The sequence below is a fragment of the Haliotis asinina genome, chromosome 10 (assembly GCF_037392515.1).
Source record: "Haliotis asinina isolate JCU_RB_2024 chromosome 10, JCU_Hal_asi_v2, whole genome shotgun sequence".
Classification (NCBI taxonomy): Eukaryota; Metazoa; Mollusca; class Gastropoda; order Lepetellida; family Haliotidae; genus Haliotis; species Haliotis asinina.
The window spans coordinates 25,763,995-25,780,556 of NC_090289.1; the positions used below are offsets into that span (position 1 = coordinate 25,763,995).

A 16,562-nucleotide genomic window follows, 5' to 3' on the forward strand; every position below is an offset into this window, starting at 1 on the left:
CATCCTGGTTTGAAATAGGCTGGCTTGCATGTAATGGGTTTGGTCAGTAATGGGATTTGTTGACACTGAGTGGGTGGGTGAGTGGGTGAGTGGGTGAGTGAGTGACAGAGTGAGAGAGAAAGAGAGAGAGAAAGAGAGAGAGTGGTTTTACGCCACTTTAAGCAATACTCCAGTAACATCATGGGAATCACTTAACACTTTGCTTAGCTGCTCACTGGGCCTGACAGAAGCGTTATGGCTTGCCAAACAGGTGAGGATTAAGAAAGTCCAGTTCATAAATCATCACCATTTCCATAATACCCACAGATATAGGCTACCAATATGCACCATAGTGTATGAATCACATCGTTTCAACACCAATTAGCTGCCGGCACAGCCTGAACGAGGCTTCTCTGCACAGGGAATTGCCCTCCCAAAGACCACAACAAGTCCTTTAGGACTCAAAATCAAACCACTTACCCTGTTACCACTAAGGGAGGCTACTCTGCACAAAGAAAAGTTTTCCAAATGAGCTCTCACCAGTCCACCCAAACCTACTCTGACAAACATTTGCTTATAAAAGAAGGCTCCAGAAGGTTTCCTATCTTAATGTGAAATTCACTTTTTGATTATTGTCTGAATCATTTGATGTTTGTCTACTTCAGCATAATCATTTAATTTCAACTGTATTTAACTGGCAATTTTTGGGGATGTTCATCCTCTTCTGTATTTGTGCACTGACAATCATGCAGACACACAAGATACTGATAGTTAACCTGATTTAAGTTACACACAGGTTTCTCTTGTCAGATCTGCTACAGTAACACAAATGTCACTGGGATTGCATCCAAAACACACATTCTGGTTTCAGTGTTAACCCTGAACTTTTCCCGAAATTCCTCCTACAGTTGACTGACAACAAAACATACCACATACTGCCATGCATGGAGGATGATAAACTCATTACGTTTTTCATTTCACTTCTCACTAATTATTGCCAACAGTTGAAAAGTCACACTAATTCATTATAATAAACAAACAACTATGATCTACCCACTCAAATCCTGTTACATATTTTACAACCACTGAAGTACCACTCCCACCCTACTTACATGACACATACAACTGATATCTCATTCCCCGGAAATCTAGAAAATATGTCACACAACCCTTAGATGATTAACAGACTCAACCCTTGTTCTGCACACATATCGGTTACACATCATCATAATCATTCTGCAATACTTATCTGACAAATCTATTTATAGCTGATACCTGCAAAGGGAATGTTCTTTTCTCTATCAGTATCAGTATCTGTTCTGTGTAACATGTCCTTATTCCAACTGTGCAGATCTATAATCATAATGTTGATCACTGGATTGTTTGATCCAGATTCCGTTATTTACAGACAACTGCCATATAGCTGAAATATTGCTCAGGACAGCATTAAACAAACAAACAGGTCAGCAAACAAACAAACAAAAGCCAGTATACACTGTAAGAATTTGCAAATGTTGACATCCTCATAGAAATTTCTAGATAGAAAATACCAGCATGGCTGAATTCATGGGGTTAAAATTAATGTTGCACTTATTTGGTAGACTACTCTTATATATCTGATATCTGATATGTTTTCTGATATGGCCTTGTAAGTGTGTCAGATGATAAGTACATCCCCAGATCACAATCATATCAACTACGCCATTGTCAGCTCATGGGAAAGCTGGTTACGTGCTGTGTGCATTAGGCCCATAATCTGTAGGTAGTGATTGGGATGACTATCTGTGCAATATCAATTTACCTATCATTCAACAACACTGCCACACCCTAGCGATACATGTCACTGCATAGCAACAAAGCCTGATAAAGGGCCTTGTATTAAACATGTTGTTCTTACTGGTTAATGAATAAATATACAAAGAAGAGACAGAATGAACACTGATGTGTATTGGTTAAAATATCAACTGCAAGTTATCACAGATTATACCCTGACAAGATTTTGACTTTTAAAGACCCCATTCTTTCACAAAGACGGGAAAGCCTTTGAGTAGTCTGTGAGGATACTCTGTACATGGAGTATGTCAAAGTTTCAGTGTTTCATTGTTGAGTCAGGGATAAAGATATTGTCAAATTGACTTTTGATTCAACATTGATTGTAGTTGTGATTAATAGTATAGTACTGTATTCTACTGAGTTTTTTTGTTGTTTGACACTGCACTCAGAAAGGTGGCAATGGTCTGTAAATAATAAAATTTGGACCAGTACATCCAGTGAGCAGCAGCACGACCATCAATTTAAACAATTGTGTCAACCAAGTCAGCAATATTGTTAGTTGCCTTTTAAGACAAGAAAATGTTGCTGAAGACCTTGCATATTTGTGTATACTGCATCTCGATGCTGTCCAGTTGAAACAATGCTGATGCGAGAGCAAAGTTTAACTGACTCCTCACTCACTGCTTTAAAAACAGTTCTATCCCGGATCTTCATGGGATATATTCTTTAGTACTAAAACATATTGTCACACTGACTTTCAGATACCTTTATTATTACATGGAATTGTACTGTACTGGTTTGGTCTTGTGTCATGTGTTTACAATAACCGGACCATGACTTAAACTGTACATCCTGAGCATCATAAAATACTCAATGATTGAAAAATATTTATCCAAACATATTCATTTAGCCTCACGTCATAATTATTTTTACGCATTTTTGTTAGCCTGACTGGTTAAGGTATTTTACACGACAATACAGATGAAATGTTGCATGATGTGGCCACACAATTTATAACTGCCACACCTATCAATAACGAAACTTAATCAACTGCCTATTTGATTGTACTTTCACAACTGCCAACTTTGGGAACTCCAATATGGATATTTTTTTCTTAAAATCAATATCAACCATAAATGAAAACATATTGTGATATACATGAGAAATATCCAATAAATGAACAGCAAGCCTTTTCAAGAGACAAATATTTCCTGTATGTCAATATTGGCAGATAGGAACTATTATTTTCTCATGCAACACATTGTGTCAGAAAAGTTTCACAGAATTTGAAAACTGCAAAATATCAAAATTTGCCAACATCTAAATAATAAATGCTAAGTGAAACAATTTGTTAATGATCGCAAACCAATTTCACTACCAAGGTCATGGCACAATTTTGCATCATCCTTACAATGACAATTACAGGATTTAAGATTTGAATCTTCCTTCACTAACATAAAAATCTCAAAACTCTCACCCAGTTGCTCCATTTGACAAGTTGCCATTTCGAAATGTTCTTTGGTAACGCCAAAAAACCTGCCGAAAACTATGACATTCTCATCTTTGACTTAGCCCTCCGCCATATTGAGAACTGTTCTATATCTGCCTCTGATGACTCAAAATAGCTTCTTCCGCAGTGCCAGTTTCTCTCTACATCACACTGCACCGGGGAGGAGGATGTTGGACAAGGGGAGGGGATGTGCTGAGAGGGGAAGACAGGGGAGGGGTACGGGAGAAACAGATATTGGCTTAAAACATAATCTCAACTGCCATAGTGTTGTGTTTTGTTACAATACTTCTTAAATCACACAGACATTACAGAACAAAATGTGATACTAATGCTAAATAGTCTTGATTTGATTTTCAAAGTTTCCTAACATCTGACTGGACATCAGGGATTAACCTTGCTCAAGTCTCCAAGGTAATAAATAGTAAGAAAAACAAAAAATCCTGGAAGTACATGAATAAAAAGAATTTTCCATCTAACAGCTTTCGTCTTTACACTGTCCCCTAATCTAAGATTTGCCTCTTTAACAGTTAGAATTACTATACACCCACAGGCTCAACCTTCAGCCTTGGAGCAAGGCTAATTAGCCAGGAAATGTGTACTAAATGCATCTGGTCACCGTGACATTCCAACCAGGAACTGTTTAAGCCCCCATTGTTTATATTACACACCAGGAACTGACTAAGCCCCATTGTTTTTATTTAAATTATGTGCAGACATGAATCTTGACAGATAGTTTACTGCCTTAAATACCTACTTTCTGTATGTTTACTGGAACCAATGACACTGGATGTGCTGCTCATATAAACTGTGTGATGAAACCACCATCCTTGTATTCAGTCTAACAACAATCACACCCTAAATCAACATACCCAATACAGCTCATGCAAGTTTATTATAGATGGCAAGTCTAGAATACTGTTCCGGTGAAAACCAACCCCTTTTATCATATACTTCGCTGTTGGGTTAATGTGCATTCTCTTCTGTCTGCCTGACAGATCCAGATACAGAGACACACCCTCTTTCTCACTGACACAGAGAGACAGAGAGACAGAGAGACAGAGAGACAGAGAGACAGACAGACAGACAGACAGACAGACAGACAGACAGACAGACAGACCCACACATAGGCTAGTGCATTTTTTAGCATAAGATATGCTTGGAATGATCATAAGAATTAAGTCAATGGCCAAAGTTCATCACTAAACATACCCCACATCAGACAACCCACACCTGGCATCTGGAACGCCATGGGTATACACAGGGTAAGCCTAGGCCCACATTTCTGTGTTGCCACAGGTGTCATTAATATCCACTTCCGAGGACTGAAGCAGACTAACTGCACTGAAAGAACACAATACAGACACTCACTGTAGCAGACAAATGTATTACACTAAAGCTTAAGTATAAAAATATGCAGTTATCATGCGGAGAGACAACTACTTCTTTAATTTAAAAGCACTGCCTGGAGACTGAACTAGTCTTGCTTCATTTAGAGTTATAACATTAAAGTAAGGGCCAAGAGGAAGAGGGTAAAAAGTAAAAGTTAAGAACAGTGTGAATGATTAAATTTGTTGTATGTAACACAAAGGTAATTGTCTTGTCTACAGACAGATATATGTATAAAGACAGACGTACAATAACCATTGTAGACATTTGATTATTGCATAATGTTCCTATAACCATATTCGTGAAACACAGGAATCTGGGCACATCTTGTTATCAAACAAGGCTATGGGATCCTGGCATGTTCAAGGGACACAACCTTGCACAGTGACTTTTAATTCTGACTCCAGGAGACCCTTTCCTATTTAGAATCAATTAGAACTATATTTGTACTTATGACATGAACAAAACAACCCCATGCATATACAGAAGATATATCACATGTTGATAACGTCAAGGACGTAACAAATCTAGATACAGAGAATAAACCATATATTGGTACATATGATATGAAGAATGTCCAAGAAAAGTGAGAAGTTAACGTCAAACTTAAATAATAGCAAATGTCATATCCCTGGGTCATCATCAGATTAACTTGTGTATTAATTTTGGTGAATCTAGCATGTTTAGTTTAGGTTATATGCTGTAGCCAGCTAACATCAAACACATTTTGCAGTAAGTCATGTTTCCATGGAAACAAGACAAATTCTGACAAAAAAATTAAAACAGCAAAAGGCACACCTATGGGTGATGATTAACAAGTTTGGTGAACCTAGCATGTAAAATTCAAGAGATATGCTCCAGGCAAAATTTTTGGAGGACGAATGGAATGGATGTTATATACCCACGTTACTTCACAGCGGGGTATAATAAATGTATTATTCTTTCAAAAGGATGACTTGGCATAAAAATCTCAGACTGCAAAATATAACATACTATCTATGTTTGAGAACATGATGTGTACGTTTGGTGTATATGTTTTAATCAACGTTGTGCAATGCACCTTGTCCAATTTTGTCAGTACTCTGCTACATATGACCTGTGAGTGTTTCAATTGTCCCGTACCTATAGCTTATGGCAATGTTCCACAAAATCCATGCTGACAATGACAAGTGGATGCCCTCCTTACACTTGCTGGTCCCACATATGCATAAAACATTTCATGTAAATGGGTGGTAACAGTTTGAATGTCCTTCAACAACCTTGGCAAGCTACTCTAAAATATGTTCAGAATTGACAAGCAATATTGCCGTCCTTTGATTTTTAGATTTAATTTCATAAACAGGCATAGAATAGCTGAACCTTATCCTAATACACACGGTTACTATGGTAACCTAATCGAGATAATATCATGCAACATTTGTTAACAACACACAGTAATCGCCTCAGCAACAAGTGTGTAACGTAGACAATAGAAAATAAATGAAAAATGAACCCTACTCAAGTCTAGAATCATTTTGTAACTCTTGATGGCCTCATCTCTCAAATTTAGCTCTCGGCTTCATTTTAAATATTTACAGGTGCATGTCCTTAAATACGACATTATAAAACAAATGTATTACTGGGATTAAATGCCAGTGAAATGAGCTACAAGATGGGCTGAAAGTTACGTTTTAGAATAGCTGGTTACACTGTGCTGAATTTCTAATGTGTATCAAAGCATTGCAAAATAAACAAGTGCAGAGAGAGTGAATATTGTTAAACACCAAAGTCAGCAACATTTAACCTATATCATGGCTACATGTAAATCATTGAATCATCGACAGTTCTTCTAAGCCACACAAAGGTACAAAGACGTGAAGTCACAGAGCATGACAACCCGATCTTTCAGTCAGTCAAAGCCGAACACAAGCACGAACCTCAGGGGACCCTATCCTGGCCCGGAATCCCCAGGGATTTAACCCAAGCAGGTAAACTTGTTTTTCAGTTTTGTTACGCCTTTTATCGCTTAGGATTAGTTCTTTGACTTATGAGCTTGAGATTTGGAAATCAAAGAATGGAAACAGTGTCTCATCCTTGGCTACCTTGGGTTGTGCTTATATTCAAGGTGCCATTGGGAACCACGATCAGAATCACAGCTTATTGCGCACATTGCTACTTTGGGACATGTACTGATATTTGTTAAGTTTCTCATGCCATTTTCACTTATGGAATGTATCACAACTGCTTCAGATATACATGTCGGGATTATGATACACATCACTTGATGAAATAACAAATTCTTCAACTGTTTAAATGGTAACATGGTCTGTTTGAGGTGAAAACGTTCTGTTGAAAGTCACTTTAAACATAATAGTAACTCAAATACAGTGAAACCAGGCTTGTAAATCCTCATAATTTGACCCTGCCAGCTTTTAAATCTCAGGATTTTAGTCAGCTTTGTCTAAAAGATTTTTTAATAAAAGATGATAGTTTCAATTTGCTATTATTGGTTTGTATTACAAGGGGGTAAGCAGAGTAGTTGGAACAGAGAAACAAACATATGTGCAGTACGTGATGAGCGTTAACTTACACCAACCCTACTTGTTCTTGGTGTTTCATTCAGCATGCATGCCCCCTTGTAATAAAAACACACAGTCTACTTCGCAAATTGAAACTATCATTTTTTGTTAAAGAACTTTTATCCCAAGTTGAACAAAATTCTGAGATTTAAATGTTCCATTGGAAACATGAGATTATAAGGATCTGCAATCTTAATTTCACTTCTTTTGATTTACCTTTTTGCTTGAAGTGAAGTTCATTGGTACGCTTTCACTGTAAAAAACCTACGGTAGAGACATAACAAGAGACAAAACAAGAATAGAACACAAGTAACACACAAAATGACATTGATGGCAAACATTTAACTATCTGAAATATTCCTGACAACACAAGTTAGCAAAGAACTAAACACACCTAAAACTAAACCTGATCATGAGAGACATTGATTATCTCTACACAATTTGAAAACAGGTAATTTTAAATTCAATTCATCAAATTATCGTCTTAAATCAACATTTGTCGTCATAGCAGAAACAGTTTTACTTGACTGTTTGTGAGACCCTTCAAGCTTTGATCTGCTAGCTGGTCATCTACTGACCTATAAACTTGGGTTGATATAAAGGTTATCTACATGACTGACCTACAAGGCTGTGAAACCTCTACATAAAAACACTTGCCAGCCCTCCCCTTGATCTTGTTACCCTGCTTAGATGTCAAGGACCTTGCTATCCTCTTTTGTCACAGGTCATTCACATGTATCAACACCCCAGTACCAGAGGTTGTGCCATGAAGGGTCAATACCTCATAGGCTGTAAAGATATCTTACCAAAGCCTTGGCACTTTATGTTTTGAGGAATGGACCCCAGGGTTAATGACCACAGAGCTGCAATATTTATAAATATTATATTGTATTTTCAGCAACACAATTTTTTCTTGTCTAAAATCTTACTTAAACATACTGAACACCAAACAAATCTGGATTTTTTGTCAAGTTTTTAAATAGAAGACAAACATGAATGCTTACTTTCATTTTTTCATTTGTTCATAACTTGTGTTTCTTTTGGTGTTCAGTATATATGGCATCTAGTAAAAAGAGATCAATTCAGGACCACAGAATCTAGTTATTAATATTGCAGGCAGTCAAGAAACATTTGACCATATAACATATTACACATAAATTACGTTGGACAAAGATACCTTCACGCTGTAGCAATGTCCGAATAAGCATCAAACACTCTTCCACAGTCATTGTTATCAGTGACCTAAAGGTAATTTCATAAAGTCACAACATTGAATCTTAAATGCAAAATGGGCCCTTTAACAGACATTTGCCGTGAACCCCTGATCACATTAGAAAATAATTATTACAGAATTGGGGAAAAAAAGCCAAAACATGAAAAACTTCCAAGACACCTCTCATACAGTGTCTTTGAAAGGGCACAAGCAAGAATGGAACAGCACCTAGAAGATATAAATTTTAATACAGTCATCATGTTCATAGTCAACATATTATAATGTTAACAAAAAGGCACATCTAATCCACCATGTCAGTATATCATTATGAACAACTACATGAAAGCATTTTTGTGTACATATCATACATTCCCTCTGGCTACTGTCCAGAATCTATCAAAAGCCAGCTGACCTGGTACTTCAAGTGACCACAAGTTCACACTAAGCAAGGCAACTCTATAAGCCAGGATATAAAAAGTGAGTGGCAGGGGGTACTGATCCTTACCTGATAAGGTTTCTACCAGGTTATCGTCCATCTCCATGAGTCAGTGGTCATCCTTGGACAGACAAACTGTCCATCTTTGATGAGTCGAAATTTTGATGTAGCACTTTTAAAGGGTGATTATTCACTGTGTTGCCACATACTAACACGTTGTGTCCTGACAGACACTGCCTTGTCAAATTATATATTTGACATAGCCCTCCTCAAATATTGAAATCAAATTTCTAAATAATCTCTGGAGCCTAGTTTCAAGAAAGACTAATATCACCCCATTCCATGTCCAGTTCACTGAGGCCGGGAATGATTGTCCGAAAGTATGCCCTGTTCATGAACTATGAGCTACACTCCATTATCTCAGTATGTCCATTGGTGAAGACTGCTGCACATGTCGAGCTCATGCACCACATGCAGCAGTACAAATATATCCGAAAATCGACAGAATCATCGATACATGATCACGCACAAATAACACACAACTCCACTGTACGAGAGCTGTCATTCAGCATATTGCAAGCTTGCAAAGATCAACGGAGTCCATGACAAGCAAACATTCCAAGAACTGTTGGGCAGAACTTATTCAAACTTGAACCCAAAGCCACAAATTCTGTAAGCAAACCATGGACTGAGAAGTTAATCTGTTAGAATCTGTTAAACCATCACAGATGGAAATAGTGTTTCATCTCTGTAATGTCGACTGAGGACAAAATGCTCGCTTGACTGACGCTTGGCTGTCTCCTGCTACTATCCTTGCCAGACAGGCAACAGGCCATGATCAAGGACAATATATCGCTGTCAATTGCCAGGTATGTATATTCATAAAGGCTGCAGTGAAATGAAGGTACCTGGCACTTGCTACCTGTCGCATGATTGATTGAAATGTACATAGGCTATTAGCTGCTTGCAATGTGCATGAGTAAATGGATCAGTGCCGTTGTTTTCACAAAGGGTAGTTTTAGAAATTTTGCAATGAAACAGTGTGATCCCAAATCAAAATACAAAAATAGTTACATTGTTTATTATAGCAATTATGCAAATTTTCACAAATATTTTAAAAATCTGACAAAAATACATGCTTGGGAGTCCCATGTTCATATAGTAAGTAAATAACATACAGTGATACTGCTGCGAGTATGTACCTGTTGATGTTCTGCCGCATTATTGTCCATTGTCATGTATTTTATGACACTGTTTAAGCCTGGATTAGTAATCTTGTAACCATACATGCCACATATCACCACAAACATTCACATCAAATGTATAGGTAAAAGATCATAGAATCAAGTTTTGTAGAACACGTTTAAATGATTCCTCAACAAAACTCTATTATGTCAAAGAAAAATGATTATCACCACATGATATCTATAAATGTGCATTAACATCCAATCACTCGTATATAGGTCCATAACAAACTCCACAATACCATCATTTTCTAAAATCTAAAATTGTCTAAACCATCATCTTTAAATCACTTGACACAAAGCAAGCAGTTCTGCATTTATCAGCTGCTATTGTTTACATTCTGTTACGTCAGTTCTTATCATACTTCAATTTCTGTAGTGCAAATAACACAAGTGATAAGAGCCTGCCAAAGTCATCATAAGATTGACATATCACCACCGCTGCACAAAACATCAAATACAACAAAAATATTTACACCAAATAAAAAATTCAATGTTTATTTTTTAAAACAAATATCAACATTTCAAAAACACCAGTCTAAAACTGAGCCAGAAATAAAATCCACTTTCAAACTATTATCTTTCTTTGACACTAAGAAATACAGTATAAGTCCCATCAAAAGTTGTAGACTGTTTAAGGAAAGCTGTTTCACATGATACACCACCTCACGTGATTGTCACGTTAACGTCTATTTCATTCCACACATGGGGCAGAAGACAAGTCATTCACCTGCTGATAACATTAAACAAACTGAGCTAAGGGAATGAGATGAAATGCAGGAATGTAACCTCACTGCTATGTTTACACCCACCATCGTTTTTGTTTTTGTCAGTGTCGCTGATCTCCCCACTCGTTACCATGCAGCCTCGTAATGTCCTGTCATCAAAGTATCAAGATAAGATACTGGGTAAGCTGTAAGTCTGCACGTGTACAGTAACATGAGGTTTGTGTGTTATTTGGATTTCTAGATTTTTAAACAGTATGTTGGGATATTTCTGAACATGACAGAAGAAAGTATTTTAGATTTTGTCAGACACTTTCCACTCTGGTAGTACCCTACACCTCTGTCATTAGGAATGGGGATAAGAAACCAGGACAAATCTCAAATTAAAACATAAGACCATTCTCCCATTGCTAATTACAGTGCCTTAAGCTACTGGGCATCTGGCTTCACTTGCTTGATTACCAATCTTTTTAACATTCTGAAAAAGATTATTCCAAGAACCAATGACAAAACACCACTATATATCACATAAAAGAGACATTAGTGTCTACGTATTTCAATGATAAAAGTCAGGAGAGAATTAACTGGTCAATTTATCCATTTATATTGACCCTCAGTTGCTGTGGCTGTTGTGTCTGAAGGTAAATAAATGATAGACAAATGTTGACAGATTATTCAAGCAGTTTGACAAAACAAGCAACCATAACTAAGCTAGATCAGAATGAGCAAATATTGGTGCAAAGCCTGCAACTATCAAACATTTCAGAAACACTTGCCGAAACAGCCTGTTTACCATATATTCCAGAAAACACTGTCAAATGTTAATTTCATTAGCAAAGGTATCTGAACTCAACGCTACAATCACTAGGTTGACAGATCTTTCAAACAGTTTTGAAGAAATAAGTAACAATTATAGAAATTGACGTCACGAATTTTTGATGCACTACCTGTACCTATCCCCCAAAACATACCTGTTCATCATGTATGCCAGTCAAAAGGTTGAATTTCATCATCATAAACAAATAAACAAAAGTATTTATCATCCATAACTGTGTTCCACAGGAGATATCGCTTTGACAGTAGATTTTGTACAATGCCCTGACAATGCTATGACGTCATCAACTTGATGATGTCATAATGCTGTGACCATCACCGCACTGCAAATCTGATGGCAGTACTGTGCTAAGTGATGTACACTTTTCATTGAAAATTAATGAAGAATGATTTTGGATGATAAACAGAATTTCAACCTCTTGTCTATTGATATCAGTTATATCAACACTCATAGATAATGGTTAAATATCGTTGGCAAGCCTCGAATATTTGTTACTTTATCAACTTGTGTTAATATATTTCATATCAGTTGACACTTGGGTGAAATTCTCTATATACTAGTATCTGACTAAATATAAATCGACCCAACAATATCTATTAAACAGGCAAGGCCATGGTTGATGACAAAAGATGGAAATGAGGTCGTAGACAGTGATATAACTGATGTTTCAAGGTACTAAACAAATACTGAGAATCAATGCACATGGTTTCTAATCTCGGGCACAAAGTCCTTGGTGCCACAGAGACCTTTGTCTGACAAACAGCTCTATTACCACTCCCGGGTCAGATGTCAAACAATGCACATAGAGAGGAGACAATGGAAAGTTTTACACAAAAAACATATTTGTGTAATGATGGATATAGTTTACGCAGACGACATAAAAATCAATTCTTTTTATAACCTTAAAACCTAAGCAGGGTTTCATCAGAAATGCTACATACTGTGTACTGTCAGTAATCAAAATTAAGAACAGACTGACATAACACATACGGTGAATTGTCTCACGACATGCTAAGGTACATCAGTGTCAGTCATGTGACCTATATGACATGTACATGTCATATGTAAAAGATACTTTTTCCCAGTAAAGACATGTGCAGTTCAGACTCATAAGGCAGTAACACTCTTCCCTGGATCACTGAGTTGTAATTAGCATAGAAAATGTACAATGCTATGATGCAACTAAGAGTGAGCAACATGTCTTCAAGTCAGCAGTGATGATAGAAATCAAGTGGGCCAAGTGGGTCATTTGGGTTAACTTGGGACCTTGAGTATTTCTTGGTTCCCACAGTGCCAGAATCAGCCTTGGCTTCCGTCTTGATCACAGTTGTCAAATAATGTGCATGGCTTAATCAGCTACACATTATATTAAACAGATCACAGATTCAATTTCCCTGACCCCCTCCCCCCTGCCTGAGATTCTGGGTTAGAATATAGGTCCCTGACAACCAATGTTTGTTGTATGAGGTGACTACACAGATAATGTGTTAGAGCGCACACCAGCTTAGCTGATTATAATATTATCATATCCCTATCACATGGATTGATTCTTATGATATCAGTCTTTGGAATTTCTTGCCAGGACTTGATTGTTCTTTAAGATGTCATATTACTGACTATAGTATTAAACAACAAACAGATCTGTTGAGCTTTCTTTTTCAATTCGTAAAATACTAAAAGCCAATATTCACCATATTGGACGCATTACTCTTTCCTGGAAGTCATTGACAAGCTCACTGTTTCAACTGAGTCTGTGTTCACCACTCTTCTGCATACATGCAGCTGCATAATACACCTTCTCTTGACATTTGTTACCATTCTTGTGACAAAGAATATTCAGTACCAGGAACTGTTTGGTTACAAGAATGTATTAAATTACGAGCAATGTTCAAAGACTCTTCTTAGTTTTTGAACTCCTGTTGAACATATTATTCAGTATCCATCAAATCTGGTTAATCAATTTCTGTCAAAAAGGTTATCAAAAATTAAACGAAAAAAATAATAAAAAAATTGAACATTGGTTTGATGAAGATTCAGAGGTCCAAGAAGGAAAAGCATAATCTGAAAAACGGAACCTTTAACTACCCACTAAAGCTTCATAAAAATACAGGAATATCCAGTATAAACTAAATCTACATACTTTCCTCTCATTGAAAATGAATGAAAACCCTTCTACATATATGGCACTATAAAATTCATGTTTCCAACCACAGGCAAACTGTAGCGCAAATGGGTTGTGCATCATGGAGAAAATGACCAGTTTTTACATGTGAACAAAGCGAGCAAAGGTTGGCAATGTAACTCCATCAGGTTCATGATAAAATTAGGCAATATGGTATTTCTTTTTCATTTCTGCTTATTCTTGTTCTGCCACTACGTTCAACCGGAAGCTGACAGGGGTAATGGAGGTGAAGAATGATCTGAATATTACGAGTGGCATCTAAAATGTTGAATAAAACATATTTCACGTGAGTAATTATTAGGCATGGGGTAGGAAATCTGAGAGCACAACCCTGAGAGGAAATGTGAGTGTACCTTTGATGGTGGCCATATTTTATTTTTACATATTTTCGATCCGAAGCGAGGGAAGTGCGTTGCCAACCTTTGCTTGCTTTGCTCGCATATAACAAGACTGGTCATATTCTCTTTGCTGTGCAACCCCATTTGAGCTACAGTTTGCCTGGGTTCCAACTGAGAGGCCCGCAAGACAGGCAGAGTTGTCTCCCTTTACCATGTCCCCACCCAAAAACCCAGTTTCCATTCCCCGACCCATCTGCCACACACACATATACATCTACTTGGTTCAGTTTAATAATGTGTGGTTAATGACATGAACAGGGTTATAACGGTTAGGAGGAAATGGTCCCTTTACAAACATATCAGATGATCCATACAGCAGACTCAACTAATCAAATACTGTACATTATTGAGATTGATTAATATTACTGTTTCCACTAAATGAACATACATGGGTGTACAGCTGTCATCTCTATGGTCCAAGCATGTACAGCTAGGCATTGCGAATCATCTATTTGGTTCAAACACTTGAAGTGAAGACAGGCAAATTGCCTGAAGAAGTCAGATGCCCAACTGAATGTGCTAAAATTCAATCAGGTAAAAGGCCAAGCTTTTAACTGCCATATTACCAACATCTGAGGATATTCTCATGTACTTTAAAACACAAATTGTTTTATTTGGTTAATGGTTTATAAGTATAACACATATTAAAAAATCAGCAACATTCTAATGTAGTCAAATTCTGCCAATTAACTTTCAACATGCCAACATAGGTGACTGAAAATTGAAAATGTTTGTAGAATTGAAGAAATTGTGACAGAAAGGGAAAAGATCACCCTGAATGTAAGTGAACTGATAGCTGGAAGTACTAAGAAACTGATAATGATGGTCACGTTGATGATGATGATGATGATGATGTCGATGATGATGATGATACAGGTGATATTAGAACAAGGCATAGCACATGCAAATAATAGACATTATAAAGACACTGAATATTGACCAAGTATCACACAAATGCCTGCAGAAAATAAATATTCCACAGGAAGTGTTGTAATATTTATTGGCTCCAGTATGGCATTTGCTTGACTGAAAAGTTCAATCCCCTGACTGCAATTTGATATGTCACTGTGAACCTGAATGTCATAAAAGCTGTGGGTGCAACATCATACTGCAATTTACACAGACTGATACGAAAACATTAACATCTCTTCAACCATATGACCAGTCAATACGAAGAGAAGTCTCATCCATAATTTGAGTCAAAGAGTGAGCGAGAATGGTTTTATGTGCTTCTCACATTGTACCCATGTGGGGTTAGCAAACTTGATCTATGCTATGTGCACTGACACATATAAAACATTTTGTATACAAGTTTCATACATGGCACTAGTAGTGTGACAATACAGAAAATTCACGATATGATACGTATCGCCATATCCTGGAACAATACAATACGATTTGATGCACATCACGATAAGGTATTCTTTGTTATTTTCTTTAAAACTGTATATTTTGATGTAAAGTATCAGTGTAAATTTTGACATAACCATCAATTTCTAGTGAAAACAAACAATATTAAGGTGAACGATAAGCATCACGAAATGGAAAAAGTATTGATACATTTATCATCCGAAAAAGTATAATACGATATATCCTCACAACTCTACATGGTGCAAAATACACTTAATTAATCCCAAGTAATCTCAACATGCTCTATAATGTACTTTAATCTGGAGAGAAGCTGCTTAACTGAAATAAATGCAACTTTAAGATGATGTCTTCTTTTTGTTCAATCGAAATAAGCATGAGTTAAATTAACGTTGAAAATAAATGTAAAGCAGGAAAATGAACTATTCTGTCCTACGACACAGTGTTGACAATATTTTCAAATTGTCTACAAGAAACTAGGAAAGACATTTTCAGTGTAACTACATGAAACAATACCGACAAATGACAAAGAAACACTCAAACACATTGTAAACATGACACATGATGACTGATGATGATGAGGTGAGAATGTCACTAGAATGATTGCAGGTTGTAAACATAATGTCAAATGTAATTTGAAACCTGTGCTGAGGTTCAATAATATGATAATTATAACAAATGGAATTTATTCACTGAAATAAAGCAAAATCTTTGTTTTGTTTAATCACAAGTACATATCTTTAGCTTAACATGGGTTCATAAAAGAATGCATAAGTTGAACACTAAAAACAATTCATTCAATTCTGTTGATGAATCTTCCCATTAACTTCTACATTATCTAAATTTACAATATTTAAGCAAAAATAATTTATCTGATGTGAATTTTGAATTGACTGTGTAGAGATTTTAGGTCATTACACAAACAGAACTCTCCAACTACAGCCTCATTAATTAG

At 36.6% G+C, this 16,562-nt stretch overlaps 1 protein-coding gene and 1 long non-coding RNA gene across 6 annotated transcripts in view; one reads left to right on the top strand and one right to left on the bottom strand.

The window, feature by feature from the left end:
• LOC137297643 (trafficking kinesin-binding protein 1-like) overlaps window positions 1–16,562 on the bottom strand; it is a 95,069-nt gene that overhangs the window by 40,437 nt on the left and 38,070 nt on the right. Inside the window, exon 1 of one of the 4 annotated variants that reach the window (XM_067829538.1) lies at window positions 8,925–9,677. The exons of 2 other annotated variants lie outside the window; for them this stretch is intronic. In XM_067829538.1, the coding sequence (XP_067685639.1) occupies window positions 8,925–8,961 (37 nt within the window). In that variant the 5' untranslated portion in view covers window positions 8,962–9,677. Of the gene's footprint in view, window positions 1–3,229; window positions 3,351–8,924; window positions 9,678–16,562 lie in introns of those variants that run through there. One more of the 4 variants, XM_067829539.1, reaches the window with a different exon arrangement.
• Window positions 6,545–16,562, top strand: part of LOC137297644 (uncharacterized) — a 69,088-nt gene continuing 59,070 nt past the window's right edge. For both annotated transcript variants that reach the window (XR_010957693.1, XR_010957694.1), the window contains exon 1: window positions 6,545–6,615. This is a non-coding gene — a long non-coding RNA (uncharacterized lncRNA). The remainder of the gene's footprint in view (window positions 6,616–16,562) is intronic.